This window comes from Macaca mulatta, chromosome 15 (assembly GCF_049350105.2).
Source record: "Macaca mulatta isolate MMU2019108-1 chromosome 15, T2T-MMU8v2.0, whole genome shotgun sequence".
In the NCBI taxonomy this organism is placed as follows: domain Eukaryota; kingdom Metazoa; phylum Chordata; class Mammalia; order Primates; family Cercopithecidae; genus Macaca; species Macaca mulatta.
The window spans coordinates 80,336,417-80,352,722 of record NC_133420.1 but is presented as its reverse complement, the minus strand read 5'-3'; the positions used below and the strand labels follow the sequence as shown (position 1 = coordinate 80,352,722).

General features: G+C 39.8%; 1 protein-coding gene across 4 annotated transcripts in view; it reads left to right on the top strand.

Annotated features, from left to right (window-relative positions):
- Positions 1-16,306, top strand: part of ADAMTSL1 (ADAMTS like 1) — a 956,812-nt gene that overhangs the window by 890,178 nt on the left and 50,328 nt on the right. For all 4 annotated transcript variants that reach the window (XM_077966031.1, XM_077966030.1, XM_028835141.2 and 1 more), the window contains one exon: positions 2,303-2,437. In XM_077966031.1, the coding sequence (XP_077822157.1) occupies positions 2,303-2,437 (135 nt within the window). The remainder of the gene's footprint in view (positions 1-2,302; positions 2,438-16,306) is intronic.

Genomic DNA, 16,306 nt, shown 5'->3' with positions numbered 1-16,306 from the left:
AAATTGGCTCAGAGAAAGATGTCATTTGTTTTGCACTGGGTTTCATCCAACTGAGCTGCTAGTCTGGAGCCCAGAGCCCAGGGAATATTGCCCCACGCTGAGTTATGGTGCTTACCAGTAAGACTTTTCTCCCTAATAATCCTTCCTTGTTGCCTCTGCTAACAGAGATGAAAGTCTAAGATGTAAGGCTGCTACTGTGACTTTGCCAATGAAGTGTGCATGTTCTGTAGGCAGGTGCTTACTGCATTCCAACTGTAATACAGTATAACAGTGAATATGGTGTTTGAAGAGCAAAACATCTTCCCCATTTCATCATACTTAATGGGGAAAAAAAAATCACTGTCAAGACTCTTAAGTTTAAGGCTTTTCTTGATCACAGTTATTGGTTTATTAATGAAAGTTTGTTAGCTTTTAATAGGTACTTTATGAACATCAAAGCAATGTCTCTTTTAATCCACAAAAATGTAGCTTAATTTTTAAAGGGGGAATTTTGTGGATGAAGCTGAGATTTCACCCAAGTTCTGTGACTTAACCTGTACCATGAGGACTTGAAGTGTAGTAAGGCAGACTTTCATCCATGTATCCAAATAGTCCATTGGACAGTTATTCATTAAGTGTTGCCATTTAATGTTGCTGACATTAAGTTCCATGTCACCTGGATACTGGTAAAGTTTTAGGAGAAATATAAGTGGTGGCCTCTACCCCTGGAGAATTTACAGTTTTCCTGGGAAGAGCAAATGGACATGCACTGGAGAGGAAAATTACTGTCAAAGCTGTCAGGACATTAGGAGGGGCCAACATTTGGTCCAAAAAGAGCTGATTGTTTTGAAGATGGAAAGTAGCCCCCACTTTTTGCTCTTACTAAATAAGCAAAGGTTTCATGAGTTTCAAGAAGAAATATTGAGGAGGAGAGAAGGATACTTTGAGTAAACTTCCACCATCAGTTCCTAAAATCATGGTATTCCAGAGTAGACAGAGATCTTGGAAAGGAACCTCATTCTGTAGATGAGAAAACAAGGCTCTGAGGATTTAAATGATCTAATTATTGAATGACACAGCCATGGCTCAAACTGAGGGTTCCTGAACCCAGGCATGATGTTTTTCTCTATGCCATATGAAAAGGGTTCTTTTTAAGCTATATTTTATATATCTCTATATATCTCTCTATATATATAGAGAGAGAGAGAGAGAGATATATGTAATCTCAAGTTCATTGTTTTTTCTATAGAATGGTCTTTGTCAGTCAAAGGCAGAAAGACTGAAGGTATGTTTTTCAAGTAGACTCAGGCACCATCATGTCTTATTAATTCACCAGCCCTAACAAGTGCCTTACAAGGTGCCAGGCACGTAGTAGGGCCCTTGCAGAATGCTGTTGAAATGACCATCCATTTCAAGAGCAGTACTCCTGGGCTTCTGCTTCCATTCCAACAAGCGCTCTGGAGAAAAAGGTGGGAGCTGGCCTTGGGAGTGTAAACTGCAGTTCTTCAGGAGATGCAGGAAGAGGGGCAAAGGGATCTGCTGCTTTTCCAAGAGAATCTGGCATCATCCCACCGCTAAGTTCAGCGGGTGCTTGCCTCTTTATATGTCCAGCAGAAATGATAAGCCAGTATATATTTCCCGTTTTAGTCACTTTTAGCATTGATTAACTGGGACCTCTGATGACCTCAGCGCTGATTCCTTGTACGATTCTGAGTGTTGAAGCATAGCATAGCAACATTCTCCCCTCTGCTTTATCTAGGTCCTGCTTAGGCATTAAAATCTAAACCACAAAGCAAATTAACTTACCGACTTCACAACTTCATCTTGTGCTTCATAGAAAAAGGTCCTTTTAAATAAGAAATTCCTGTGGTGTTTCTTTATCTGTGCAGAAAATAACAAAGTGCCTCACTCTAAAGACTGTTACTAGGGCTAAATGAAAAATGGACTGAAATATATTTAGCACAGAACTTGGCATAGTAAATGCTAAAATTTGCTATTTAAAAAAAGTGTCTTTATGATATAGTTTATCTACAAATGTATAGGTACCCAGTAGTCTAAAGTGAGAAACCCCTGAACTTTGTATGCCTGCTTCTTCTTACTGACCTTATTATTTCAGGCATCAAATACCTGTATTAAGTTTGAAATTCAGACTCACCTTGATAGGGATTCCTCTATAGGAAAAATGATGTTAAAAGGCAACAACAATAATGTCTATCTTACATACATGCACACATGTGCACATACATGCATACCCACCTCTTCCTCTTCCCTTGACACAGCCTTGTGCTTTAACCTGCCTGATCCACCCTCTGCCTTCTCACAGATCCCCCTCAAGTCCCCACACAGTTGGAAGACATCAGGGCCTTGCTCGCAGCCACTGGACCGAACCTTCCTTCAGTGCTGACGTCTCCTCTGGGAACACAGCTGGTCCTGGATCCTGGGAATTCTGTTCTCCTTGGTGAGTCTAACCCTTGGAAACATTGGGCAGAAATCCAGGACTGGACAGGATTTATGGATGGGTGACTGCTTGCAGGTGGGAGGGAGGCAGCAGTGGGGGGTGGCCAACAGGAAATCACTAAATTGCCTACAGAATCCAGACTCACCAGTGGAAACTTGGCTGACTTTCCATATGAGGTGAATGCAGTTGTTAGTCTGGACTCTATGGCTTGTCTAGATTCCAGTATGGCTCCTTTCTGAATCCTCTTGGGTTGATGCCATCTCTTGAAACTTTGAGAGAACTACAGCAGTAAAGAACAGCTCCTATATCTCCTCTCCTCTTGCTAACCATTCCCCAGTACTCCTCCATTATCCCCTCCCACCTAAACTAGAGCAATAATCAACTTTCGAGGAGGAAGTCAAATATCAGCACCCTCCCAAAGGAAGACTATACTATTTAGACCAGCTTTCCGTAGATACAGCCTAAAGCCAACCCAGATAGACTCCTTAAGGCAAGTGCTGAATTAATTTCACCAAGTACAACCTCCCTGTCATCTAGTGTTGGAAACCTTCACCAAGTTATTTCCCACATGGGTAGTGCCCTCTGATAGCAAGGAGTTGTACGAGGGCATTCAAGTCCTGGACCCCCACACCAGAATCATGGAGATGCCAGAAAAAGCTTCACACATGACCTCTGGAGAGGGACAAGGTGGAAGAGAAGAATTCTTCTGCCTTCAAAAGGCCTGAGTGGGGAAAAACAGACCCACACACGTGCAGAGACAGGGAATATATGAGAAGTTTCTGTACCTTTCTCTTGTGCTGTGAAACTAAGATCTAAAACTCCTCTTTAAAATAAAACAAAGAGCCAAGGCCTACAAAGTGGTGAAAATCTTCATATTAACTCTATGTGATCCCAAATGTTGACAATAATAGCTAGAATTATTCCTGTGGCTCAAAATGTAAAGCTTCTATATTCTTTTATCTAGCAAGGAACAGGAGGCCAGTGAGTTCCCAGTCATACTGTGATGACTTATCAACATGGCCACAGGGGCCTGTTACCTTTAGGATGAGAGCACAGAAAGATGACCTTCAATTTTCGTTTTCATCTGAAACTCGCAAAGAATCTTCATAGCTTATCAGCATATGGAAAAATCTGATTTCTCTGTTTTTGACTTGAGTAAAAATAAGACAGGGAAAGTAACAAGTAGCCCTATTCTGTTGCCCATGATTTATACAAGTTTGGCACTGAGTTTTTCTGTATCATGTTGATCAGAATTAACAGAAGTTTCAAAATTGCATATTGCCTCTGGCTTACAAATAGTAAACTTATTCTAAATGAAATGCGGATTGTGAACTTCTTTATTTTAGACTCATCACTGTGAGAAGCTCTCATAACTGTTCATCACAGCCCGGTCACAAGCAGGGTGTGCAGCAATTGTTTCTTTTCAACTTCAATAACTCTTTTGGATCACTCAGGTGCCATTTAGCATGCTGGAAAACTTAACCTGTTCATATTTTTACATGATAGCTTTACTTTCATTCTCCCTTCTTTTGGAATAGCATTTTGTTTTATTTTAGCCATGGGCAATAAGAATTTATTGTACTTTATGTTGCCACAATCCATTGCTAGTTTATGGTGCTTTGTTACCTTAGCCTGGTATTTAAATCCAGCAGTTAAGAGACACCTTAAAATCCCAGTCCACATCCAGACTGCTCCATTTGAATGAGACAGTGAGTCAGTATTCATAAAGTCCCTGAATGTAACTGCCTGAACCAAATGGAGTTGAATGGTGAATGTCAGTGTCATGCCAGCGCTATAGGACTAGGAGATTCACGTGGAATTGTGGAGATAAATGAGACAATGATGTCAAGTATCAGGACTCTGAGAAGTAGGTTGACACAGACAGAGCCTCATTATGATGATTTGGAGCTGAGCACTGCAGAATAGGTGGGATTCAAATAGGCAGAAAGGAAGAGAAATACGCACTCAAGGTGAGGAAGATTCTATGAGCCCCAAGATGAAAAATGTGCGAGATATGTTTCAGATGTCTGTTCAGAAACAGCTGTAAAACACCACTGCTTTACGACTGATGACAGACAGCTAAACTAAGATCGAAACTAGGCCATAAAAATGAACAAGCCTCAGCCACAGTTTGTCCATTCAGATTTGGCTCAGACCCTCACCCCAACAATCCTAATGCCCTCCATCCATCCTGAACTTCCCCCTCAGCCTGCTCTGTTAGTCCAGTTGCTTCCATCTGGACAGGCCCTGACTCCTATAGGGTGGCCCTTTCAGACCACAGTGTGTGCTCTGGGTATGAGAAATAAGCCAGAGAGACTGGAGAGAAGGTTTTGTGTAGGGTTGCTGAGAAATTAACATCAAATTGTGGAGGCCTTGAATATAAAATGAAGGAAGTAGGTGTACTACATGGGGAATGGCAACAAATCTTTAGGGGGTTTTTAAAAAGGAGAATGACATACTAAAAGTAATGTATGAGAAGAATTAATCTAATATTCTTTAGGAATCATCGATAGTGGGAGAAATGTAATTTTTAAAAAGCCCTATTTTGAGGATAACAGATATTCTAGACCAAGGTGGAAATACATGGCAAAGATACTGTTAATCACTCCTCCCACAGCCAAGACATCCCTAATCAATCATGACATTCTTTTTCACTCAGCCCAGGCACTGCCTTGGAATTCATTTTAACGTTCTTACCAAGCCTGGTGGTAGTTGATATATACAGGATGAAAGCCATTCACCTGCCCTATTGTAGCCAGTGAGTGGTGAGATACCACTGCACGTTTCCTCTATGTATGAGGTCAGCTGGCTGTAACAGTCTTACAGATCTTCATGGTTCTGTGGCACAGGAACAGTAACTCATAGACCCTGATTTTCATGTTTCCCAGCAGTAAGGGTAGAAGGGAGAGTTGGAGTTTTTTAAGCCATGTATCAGAGCTCATTCTTCTTCATTAAGTCTGGAGTGTTGAGATCCTCACTAGGTGAGACTATTCCAGAACTGGCTATTTTAGTTATCAAACAGCCTGGCATTAATGTCACCTCAAGCCACTGCTACAACTCTCCAAAAGGAATGTTGCCTCAGCAACACATGCACAGGCCCACCTGGGCCTCACTTTTCCATAACTATAAAAACGAAAACTTGAGACTAGCAAGTGCTTGTTGCTCTCACACTCTTGACCATATGGCTTAGACATAGAAATGCCCAGTAGAGGCTTGGCCATGCCGAGTGGACGCAACCTAACTGGACCCATTGTCCTAGGCAAAACAGGTGCTAATTTTTTTATCCTTGTTTGCAACTATTCTTTTTGCAGGGAGGCCAAAACTGTGCCGATTGCTCTGGAGGGCAAGGCTGGTGGTCATGCCATCGCTTTTTGGTGGTCCAGACCCAAGCAGTACCCCACAGGGCTCCAATTATAGAGCAGCAGCATTTCAGGCCTCCCTGCAGCACCAAAACCTTTTTGCAGACTTCTGCTAAATATTTTTTTTGGCCACTAAGACCTAAAACTAATATTTCTCACAGTATCATTTATAGGGCATTAGCACTGATATTTTTTGAAAAGTAACTTTTATTGGAGTTTTTATTATGAGAGTAATACATCTTCATTTTAGAACAATGAATTAGAGAGAAGCAGAAGGAAGACAATGAAAATTATCTACAGTTACCTAACTCAGAGATAATTCATTCAAATACCTTCTTCATAGACATTAATATACATATTATACATATCTTTTGCCTAAAATGAAATATACTCTATATATTGATAGTAACTTTTTTCACTTAATGGTATGTAACAGCTTTCCATGTCTCCAAATAGTCTTCTACAATTTCATTTTTAATGGCTGCATTGGTAGGAGGTACTATATCTTATTCAACACATTCTCTAATGTTTTAGGTTCTTTACAATATTTTGCTATTATATCAAAATAGATATAAATATTTTTATTTCTAAGTCCTTGTGTGCACCCCTATTTACTTAGGATCAATTCCTAGAAGTGAAATTGTTGTATCAACAGCATTGAATATTTTAGATTTTTGTTGTATGTTGTCAAATTGCCCTCCAACAAAGTTTTACCGATTTTATATGCCCACCAGCACTGTATGAGAGTTCCCATTTCCCCAAAATGTTGCCAAGACTACATATGACCAAGAATTTTTACATTTACTATTTTAATTGGTGAATATACAATAGTATAAAATACAATATGAAAAATGGTATAAATGCATATATAATTTTGTTTTTATTATGTTTATCATTTATATTCATTTATGAATTGCCTATTCAAGTCCTTTGATAGTTTTTTGATATTTCTCTTTGTTTTTTTTTTTTTTTACCTTTTAAGTTCAGAAGTGCATGTGCAGGTTTGTTACACAGGTAAACTGTGTCATGGGGGCTTGTTATGCAGATTATTTCATCACCCAGGTATAAAGCCTAGTACCCATTAGTTATTTTTCCTGATCCTCTCCCTGATCCCACCCTCCACTCTCTGACAGGCCCCAGTGTGTGGTTTGTTCCTCTCTATGTGTCCCTGTGCTCTCATTTGGCTCCCACTTAATAAGTGAGAACATGAGGTACGTGGTTTTCTGTTCCTGCATTAGTTTGCTAAGGATAATACTCTCCATCTGTATCCATGTCCTTGCAAAGGACATGATCTCATTCTTTCTTATGGCTGCACAGTATTCCATGGTGTATATGTACCACATTTTCTTTATCCAGTCTATCATTGATGGACATTTAGGTTGATTTCATGTCTTAGTCATTGTGAATTGTGCTGCAGTGAACATATGTGTGCATGTGTCTTTATAATAGAATGATTTATATTCCTTTGGGATACCCAATAATGGGATTGCTGGGTTAAATGATATTTCTGTCTTTAGGTCTTTGAGGAATTGCCACACTGTCTTCCACAATGGTTGAACTAATTTACACTCCCAGCAACAGTGCATAAGCATTTCATTTTCTCTACAACCTTGCCAGCATCTGTTGTGTTTTGACTTTTTAATAATAGCCATTCTAACTGGTGTGAGATGGTATCTCATTGTGGTTTTGATTTGCATTTCTCTAATAATCAGTGATGTTGAGCTTTTCTTCATATGATTGTTGGACACCTGTATGTCTTATTTTGAAAAGTGTCTGTTCACGTCTTTGCCCACTTTTTAATGGGTTTTTGTTTGTTTGTTTTTTGTAAATTTAAGTTCCTTATAGATGCTGGATGTTAAGACATTTGTCAGATGTATACTTTGCAAAAATTTTCTCCCATTCTGTAGGCTGTGTTTCTTCTGCTGATAGTTTCTTCTGCTGTGCAGAAGCTCTTTGATTAGATCCTGTTTGCTAGTTTTTGCTTCTGTTGCAATTGCTTTTGGTGTCTTCAACATGAAACCTTTGCCCATGCCTATGACCTGAATGGCAATGCCAAGGTTGTCTTCTAGGGTTTTTATAGTTTTGGGTTTCACATTTAAGTCTTCAATCCATCTTGAGTTAATTTTTGTATATGGAGTAAGGAAGGGACTCAGTTTTAATCTTCTGTATATGGCTAGCCAGTTATCCCAGCACCATTTATTAAATAGAGAATCCTTCCCCTATTTCTTGTTTTTGTCAGGTTTATCAAAGATCAGATGGTTGTAGGTATGTGGCCTTATTTCTGGGTTCTCTATTCTGTTTCATTGGCCTATGTGTCTGTTTTTGTACCAGCACCATGTTTTTTGGTTACCGTAGCCCTGCAGTATACTTAGAAGTTGGGTAGCGTGATGCCTCTAGCTTTGTTCTTTTTGCTTAGGATTGCTTTGACTATTCAGGCTTTTTTTGGGTTCCATATGAATTTTTAAACAGTTTTTTCTAGTTCTGTGAAAAATGTCATTGATAGTTTAATAGGAATAACATTGACTCTATAAGTTGCTTTAAACAGTATGACCATTTTAACAATGTTGATTCTTCTTATTGATGAGCATGGAATGTTTTTCTATTTGTTTGTGTCATTTCTGATTTCTTTGAGCAGTGTTTTGCAGTTCTCTTTGTGGAGATCTTTCACCTCCTTTATTATTCATTTATAAGATACAAGTACATCTTTATATATTTGACCCATATTTGACAATTTGATAGTTGATATTCAATATATAATACATATTTAAAGTTTAAAATATGATGTTTTGATATATGTATACACCTGTGAAATCATCACCACAATCAATATAATAAGCATATTTATCAGCCCCCAAAGTTACTTCATACCCTTTGTAATTGTTCCCTCATACCCCTACCCCCACCACCACTGCTCCCACCCTAGGTGACCACTGATCTGATTTATGTCAGGGTAAACTAGATTGCATTTTATAGAATGTTACAGAAAAGGAATAATGCCTTTGTGATATTTGATTTCTTTCACTCAGAAAAATTACTTTGAGATTCATCCATATTGTAACATGGATCAATAGGGTATTTCTATTGCTAATTAGTATTTCATTGTATATACTACAGTTTGTTTAATAATTCACCTGTTCGGAGACGGAATCATTATTTTCAGTTTCTAGTTATTACAAATCTGCTGTGAAATTCATGTATATTCATCTTTGTATTCACACATGGTTTCATTTATCTTGGTTGAACACCTAGGAGTGAAATGACTTGTTCGTATCATAGGTATATATTTAACATTTTAAGAAACAGTCAAACTGTTTTCCAAAGTAGTTGTACTACTTTACATTCCCACCAGCAGTGTAAGAAAGTTCTCAGTTCTCCTTGTCCTCACCAAAACTTACTGTAGTTGGTCTTCTGCATTTTGGACATTCTACTGTGTGTGTAGTGGTTTCTCATTGTGGTTTTAATTTGTATTCCCTTAATAACTAGTAGTGTCAAACATCTATTCATGCGCTTATTTGCCATCCTGATTTCTTCTTCGGTAAAATGTCTGCTCAATTTTTTGGCCCTTTATTTAAAAATTGAGTTGTTTACTTATATCAGATTTTCAGTGTTTTAATATATTTTGAATACAAGTCTTTTAATGAGATATGTGATTTCCAAATACTTTGTCCCAGTCAGCAGCTGTATTTTCATTCTCTTAACAGTGTCTTTCAAAGAATAGAAGATACTAGTTTTGATGAGGTTCAACTTATTCTTTTTTTAATTTTTAAAAATAATTTCAACTTTTACTTTAGCTTCAAGAGGTACATGTGCAGGTTTGTTACGTGGGTATATTGCAGGATGCTGAGATTTGAGGTATGATTGATCCCATCACCCAGATACTGAACATAGTACCCAATAGTTTTTCAGCTCTTGCCCTGTTCCTTCCTCTCTCATTAGTAGTCCCCAGGGTCTACTGTTGCAATTTTTATGTCTATAAGTACCCAATGTTTAGTTCCCACTTCTAAGTGAGAACATGTGGTATTTGGTTTTCTGTGCCTGCATTAATGTGCTTAGGATAATGACTTTCAGCTGCATCCATGTTGCTGCAAAGGACATGATTTCATTCTCTTTATGGCTGCATAGTATCCTATGGTATATATGTACCACATTTTATTTATCCAATCCACTGTGGATGGGCACCTAGGTTGATTCCATGTCTGTGAATAGTGATGCAATGAACACACAAATGCATGTGTCTTTTTGGTAGAACGATTTATTTTCTTTTGAATACATACTCAGTAATGGGACTGCTGGATTGAATGATAGTTGTGTTTTAAGTTCTTTGAGAAATATCCAAACTCCTATCCACAGTGGCTAAACTAATTTACAGTTCCACCATCAGTATAAAAGCATTTCCTTTTCTCTGCAGCATCACCATCATCTGTTGTTTTTTGATGCTTTAATCGTAGCCATTTTGACTGGTCTGAAATGGTATCTCATTGTCTTCTTTTGAGAAATGTCTGTTCCTGTCTTTTGCCCATTTTTAATGGGGTTACTTCTTTTTTGCCTGCTCAATTTAAGTTCCTTATGGATTCTGAATATTAGACCTCTATTGGATACATAGTTTTTGAATATTTTCTCCCATTCTGTAGGTCGTCTGTTTACTCTGTTGGTAATTGCTTTTGCTGTGCAGAAGCTCTTTAGTTTGATTAGGTCCAACTTGTCAATTTTTTGTTTGGTTTCAATTAGTTTTGAAAACTATTTTGGTTACTGAAGCCCTGTAGTATAATTTGAAGTCAAGTAGCATGTTGCCTCCATCTTTGTTCTTTCTATTTAGGATTACTTTGGCTATTCAGGCTCTTTTTTCGTTGCATATTAATTTTAGAATAGTTTTTTCTAATTCTGTGAAATATGATGTTGATAGTTTGATAATAATAGCATTAAATCTGTAGATTGCCTTGGGCAGTATGGCCATATTAATGATATTGATTCTTCTAATCCATAAGCACGGAATGCTTTTCCATTTATGGAGGTCATCTATGATTTCTTTTAGCATTGTGTTTTATAGTTCTCCTTGTGGAGATCTTTAACCTTCTTGGTCAGATGTATTCCTAGATATTTTATTTTTGTGTATTTTTGTGTTGCTATTGTAAATGGCCTTGCATTCTTGACTGGGCCCTCAGCTTGAAGGTCATTGGTATATAGAAATGTTACGGATATTGTTCATTGATTTTATTTTTATTTTTTTTATTTTTTTTTTTTTTTGAGACGGAGTCTTGCTCTGCCGCCCAGGCTGGAGTGTGGTGGCCGGATCTCAGCTCACTGCAAGCTCCGCCTCCCAGGTTCCCGCCATTCTCCTGCCTCAGCCTCCCGAGTAGCTGGGACTACAGGCGCCGCCACCACGCCCGGCTAGCTTTTTGTATTTTTTAGTAGAGACGGGGTTTCACCGTGTTAGCCAGGATGGTCTCGATCTCCTGACCTCGTGATCCACCCGTCTCAGCCTCCCAAAGTGCTGGGATTACAGGCTTGAGCCACCGCGCCCGGCCAAATTTGTTCATTGATTTTATATCCTGAAACTTTACTGAAGTCATTTATCAATTCCAGGAGCCTTTTGGCAGTCTTTAGGGTTTTCTAGATGTATAGTCATATAGTCAGTGAAGAGAGATAGTTTGATTTGTTTTCTTATTTGGATGCCTTTTATTTCTTTCTCTTACCTAATGGCTCTGGCTAAGACTTTCCATCTATTCTTTTAGGGCTCATTCTTCTAGTATTGTATTTAAAAAATCTTTGCCTACTCCTGTCTCAAAGATGTCCTCATATTTTCTTCTAGAAGTTTCATAATTCTAACTTTTAAGTTAGGTATATGACTTATTTTTAGTTAGTTTTGTATATGACATGAGCTATATATTGAAGTTTGTTTTTATACATATGGACATCCAACTTATCCACTACAATTGGCTGAAAATACTGTCCTTTCTCCACTGAGTTGCCTTTGCATCCTTCTGGAAAATCAATTGTTCTTATATATGTGGGTATATTTCTAGATTCTCTATTCTATTTCATTGATATGTTTGTCTCTTATACCACATTCTACTTAATGCCCTATAAATCACAAGGTCTGGCTTGTGGAAACAGATAGTGTTCCCTACCCTGTGTGAGCCTCAGACACTGGTACTTCTAATTCTTTTAAGTGGTTCTTCCCCGACTTCACACACACGCCACCAATGTGCATTCTGCTGCATACTCAAGGAGATCCTCTGCAGATTTACAAAAACCACTTGTTTTTGTAAATACAGTTTTACTGTAACACAGCCACACCCATTCATTTACCCAGTTGTTGTCTGTGGCTGCTTTCGTATTACAACAGCAAAGTTGAGTACGTGTGACAGGCACTGCACAGCCCAAAAACCTAAATTATTTCCTATCTGTCCCTTTACAGAAAATGTTTGCCAACCCCTGATCTGGTCCCTCTACCTTATTATTGGAAAGGACACCAAGGTCTTATGGGGGTCTTGACATATTCCCTGTTTCTGAGGATCATATCCTTCCCACCGTATCACCGTGTCCTTCATCCTGTCACTGGCTTAGGCTTTCTCCATAAGGTCAAAGACCCTAAAAGATGCACTGTATTAGCCTGTTTTCATGCTGCCGTTTTCTTCCCAAGACTGGGAAGAAGAAGAGGTTTAATGGACTTACAGTTCCACATGGCTGGGGAGGCCTCACAATCATGGCAGAAGGCAAGGAGGAGCAAGTCACGTCTTACATGGATGGCGGCAGGCAAAGAGAGAGCTTATGCAGGGAAAACTGTTATGTTTAAAACCATCAGATCTCATGAGACCAATTCATTATCACGAGAATAGCATGGGAAAGACCTGCCCCCATGATTCAGTCACCTCCCAGCAGATTTCTCCCATGACACATGGGAATTGCAGGAGGTATAATTCAAATGAGATTTGGGTGGGGACACAGCCAAACCATATTACACACACACACACAGAGAGACACCAAAAAAAAAAAAAAAAAAAAAAAACCTAGAGGAGTAGAAATTGTCCTCAGGAAGGTAGGGAAAGAGAGAAAAGCTCTAAAGAGCCTGGAGTTTCCTCAGAATTACATAGCCTCAGGTGGCTCCAGTTTGAAAAAAAAAAAAAAAAGGCAACCAGGCTGGGCATGGTGATTCACACCTGTAATCCCAATGTTTTGGGAGGCTGACATGGGAGGATTGCTTGAGGTCAGGAGTTTAAGACCAGCCTGGGCAACACAGCAAGACCTTATCTCTACAAAAATTTTTTTTAAAATTTAACTAGGCATAGTGTTGCAGGCCTGTAGTTCTAGCTACTTGGGAGGCTGAGGTGTAGTCCTAACTACTTGGGAGGCTGAGGTGGGAGGATCACGTAAGCCCAGGAGGTGGAGGCTGCAAGTGAGCTATAATCACACTGCTGCACTCCAGCCTCGGCAACAAGTGAGATCCTGTCTCTTAAAAAAAAAAAATATATATATATATATATATATGTAATTACATGTGACTTAATAAAAGCAGTGCCTTTTTCCAACATCTTATTTAGGTGCTGTTCAAGTATCTTTCAGCATACATTTGGCCCGCCCCCTCTTTTTAGCAACACACTCTCCTTAGTGAGCAAGCTCCCATGCCTCCTTCAGAGGAACTCCTCACAAATCTCCACTGGAGGCTCATGTCAGCCCCACAGAGAGCAAACAGCACCAGCCTTTTCTCATGCCTTGTGATGTACCAAGAGGAGGGAGATTTGGTCAGTCATTCCAACCTGAGTATACAGAAAGAAGCCTTTCCATGAAAGAATTCACTGTGACTGGCCCTTCTCCGTGGTGGGAAGCTCGAGGGGGCACAGCCAACACAACAGTAGCACCAACATGCTCACCAGGGCGGCAGGCCCATCACAGGCAGAGCCTGCACAGGTGGCAGCTCCACTTCTTAGAGCCCTTCCAGCCCTGCAAAGCCTGGCTGTGAGGCCACAGCCAACACATTGCAGTTGGGCAGTGTTGTTCTGACCACCCAAGACAGACAACTTACGCATTTTTTCCTCTGCTTATTCCTCTGCTGAGAATTGCAGAACCCAGCTGGCATGAGATGCAGTTCAGACATCCCTGCTAAGAGCGGCAAGGCTCTTATTGACCCTAAATCTCATGCAAAAAGTTGAAGGAATTACTTCTTTCTCCAATACTGAGGTTAAGACTAGGACACTCCTACAAATAATATCACGCTGGTATGAAAACTATGGTTGGAATACAGGACCCAGGTCTGGAGTCTAAAGGCAGAACTCACAGTGTTCACATGTAACCCTCTCAAAGTAGGAGGGTATATGAGAAAGCAGTTGAATGAATATTAATATCCAAAGTTGAAATTGGTGATAAAGGGCCTAGGAAAGCACTGTCTGAAAGTAAATGGACCCATTTACTTGTTCAAGAAGTATTTACCAAGTGACTACTCTCTGCCAAACACTGTACTGTGAGCTAAGGACACACGGTAAATAAGATAAATACAAACCTAGTCTGCATTCATTTATTCAAAAAACAGTATTGAGCATCTATTTACTATACCAGGCACTGTTCTAGGTACTGAGGACACAGTAATAAGCCAAACAAATCAATGTTCCTAGTCCTGTGCAGTGTGATTCCAGTGGGGGCACTTAGAGTCTGATGGGAAAGTAGTTCAAGTAAGAAGAGCATGATGGAAGCGGGAAGAGCTGGGGGCTTTTCAGGTCTCAGCTTGGCCAAAGTTGCTTTGAGAAACCAATGTTTGAGCAAGACTGGAAGACTGGATAGAGGTTACCCAGGTGAAGAGAGGGGATGTGCGCTTCAGACAGAGGAACCGGCAGAGGTTATAAAGAATGAAAATAGAAAACCTTTCAAGAACCTTCCTGGTCAGAGGTAAGGGGGAGTGGCCTGAGACAAGGCTGAAGAGGGAGGTGGAGCAAATTGCTGGCACTCTGTAAGCCATAGTAAGACGTTTACACTTTGCCCTAAGTACAATGGGAAGTCTCAAACGGCTGAAAAACAAGAGAGAGAGATTGTGTGATTTGTGTTTTTAAAAGCTTATTCTGACTGGTGTGTAGAGGATGGTTTTTTAGGGAAAGAGGATAGATAGAGTCCCCTGTTTAGGAAATTGTTGCAGTGTTCCAGGTAGCCATAGATTACTGTGGCATAAAGTACAGAGGTAGAAAAAATGGACAGAAGTAGATGAATTCAGGGATCTGTAAGAGGTAACTTCAATAGGACTTGGTAAATAGATTAACATGAGAAGGGAAACATCAGCCATAGAATGAACAGAGTCTCAAAGATATCAAATTTTGGGAGTTTTTCTCACTGAAACTCTCATGTACCTCCTAGTGGTACATGACAGATCTAACATCCCAGATCACTCAATCCAGGATGTTAGAATAAATTGAGAGCTACATAGGTGTGCAATGCAGAACGTGTAGTTATAAGGAGGAGAATACCCCAAACCTTCTGTTTGCTAAGTCCTGCTCATTTCCTTTACATCTTCCTGCTCAGGCTTTGTTAAATGCTAGGTACTGAGCCTTTCTCCCAGTTTTTGAACAGCTCAGAAGCGTTAGGACAGACAGAAAAGTTGATCATCATTGTAAGAAAAGCTCTATAGGTTGCACAGGAAATCAAAAGGAACAGGAGGGGAGACTGCTTTCTTTGGTGAAAGGGGAATTGGGGTGGGGATAGGGGGCATTTAACAGAGGAACTGCTCAAGCTCAGCCTCAAGGGATGAGGCAAAGTATTCCATGCACTGATACAATTCAGCACCATCAAAGGCAGCAGAGACAAAACGGACAAAAGTCCCTCCTCTCTTAGAACTGATGTTATAGTAGGAGAAATAGAAAATAAATGTATAAAGAAGCAAATGGCATCATATGGTAGAAGGTAATAAGTGCTGTAAAGAAAAATAAAGCAGGATAAGAGGGAGAGGTGGTGCCTATGTGGGAAGGAGGTTCCTATTTAAAATTAAACAGGCCAGAGAGGGCTCACTGAGAAAGCAGTTCTTGAGCAAAGACGTGAATGTGTGCTCTTGAGCCTTCACATGTCTGGAGAGAGAAGAGAGGAGAAGAGCATCCCAGGCACAGGAAGAGTCAGTGCAGAGTTCCGCCTGCATGAAACATGCATGCCTAGTGTGTTCCAGGAACAACAAAAAGGCCAGTGTGGCCACAGTGGGGTAACAGAGGGAGTACACAGAAGGAGAGAAGATCAGAGGGGCAACTAGGCAGAGGGCAAGTTGTGTAAGGCCTTGTAAATGGTCATGTTAAAGCAACAGTGAGAGAAAAATCTATAAATGCCCACATTTATAAACAGATGCAATATTGCATTGAGCATCATGGGCTTTTCCAGCATTAGACAAGGTCAGGCAGAATTGATTTATTTTATTGGAAACCATGTGGCCAACTGAATGCTACAGAGCTGACTCTAGTAAAACAGAGGCTTATCAGGCTGGCTCTGGTACAAACCAATATTGCTGATTTAATTTGGCTCACATGTGCTGGGCACCTGCTCTGTC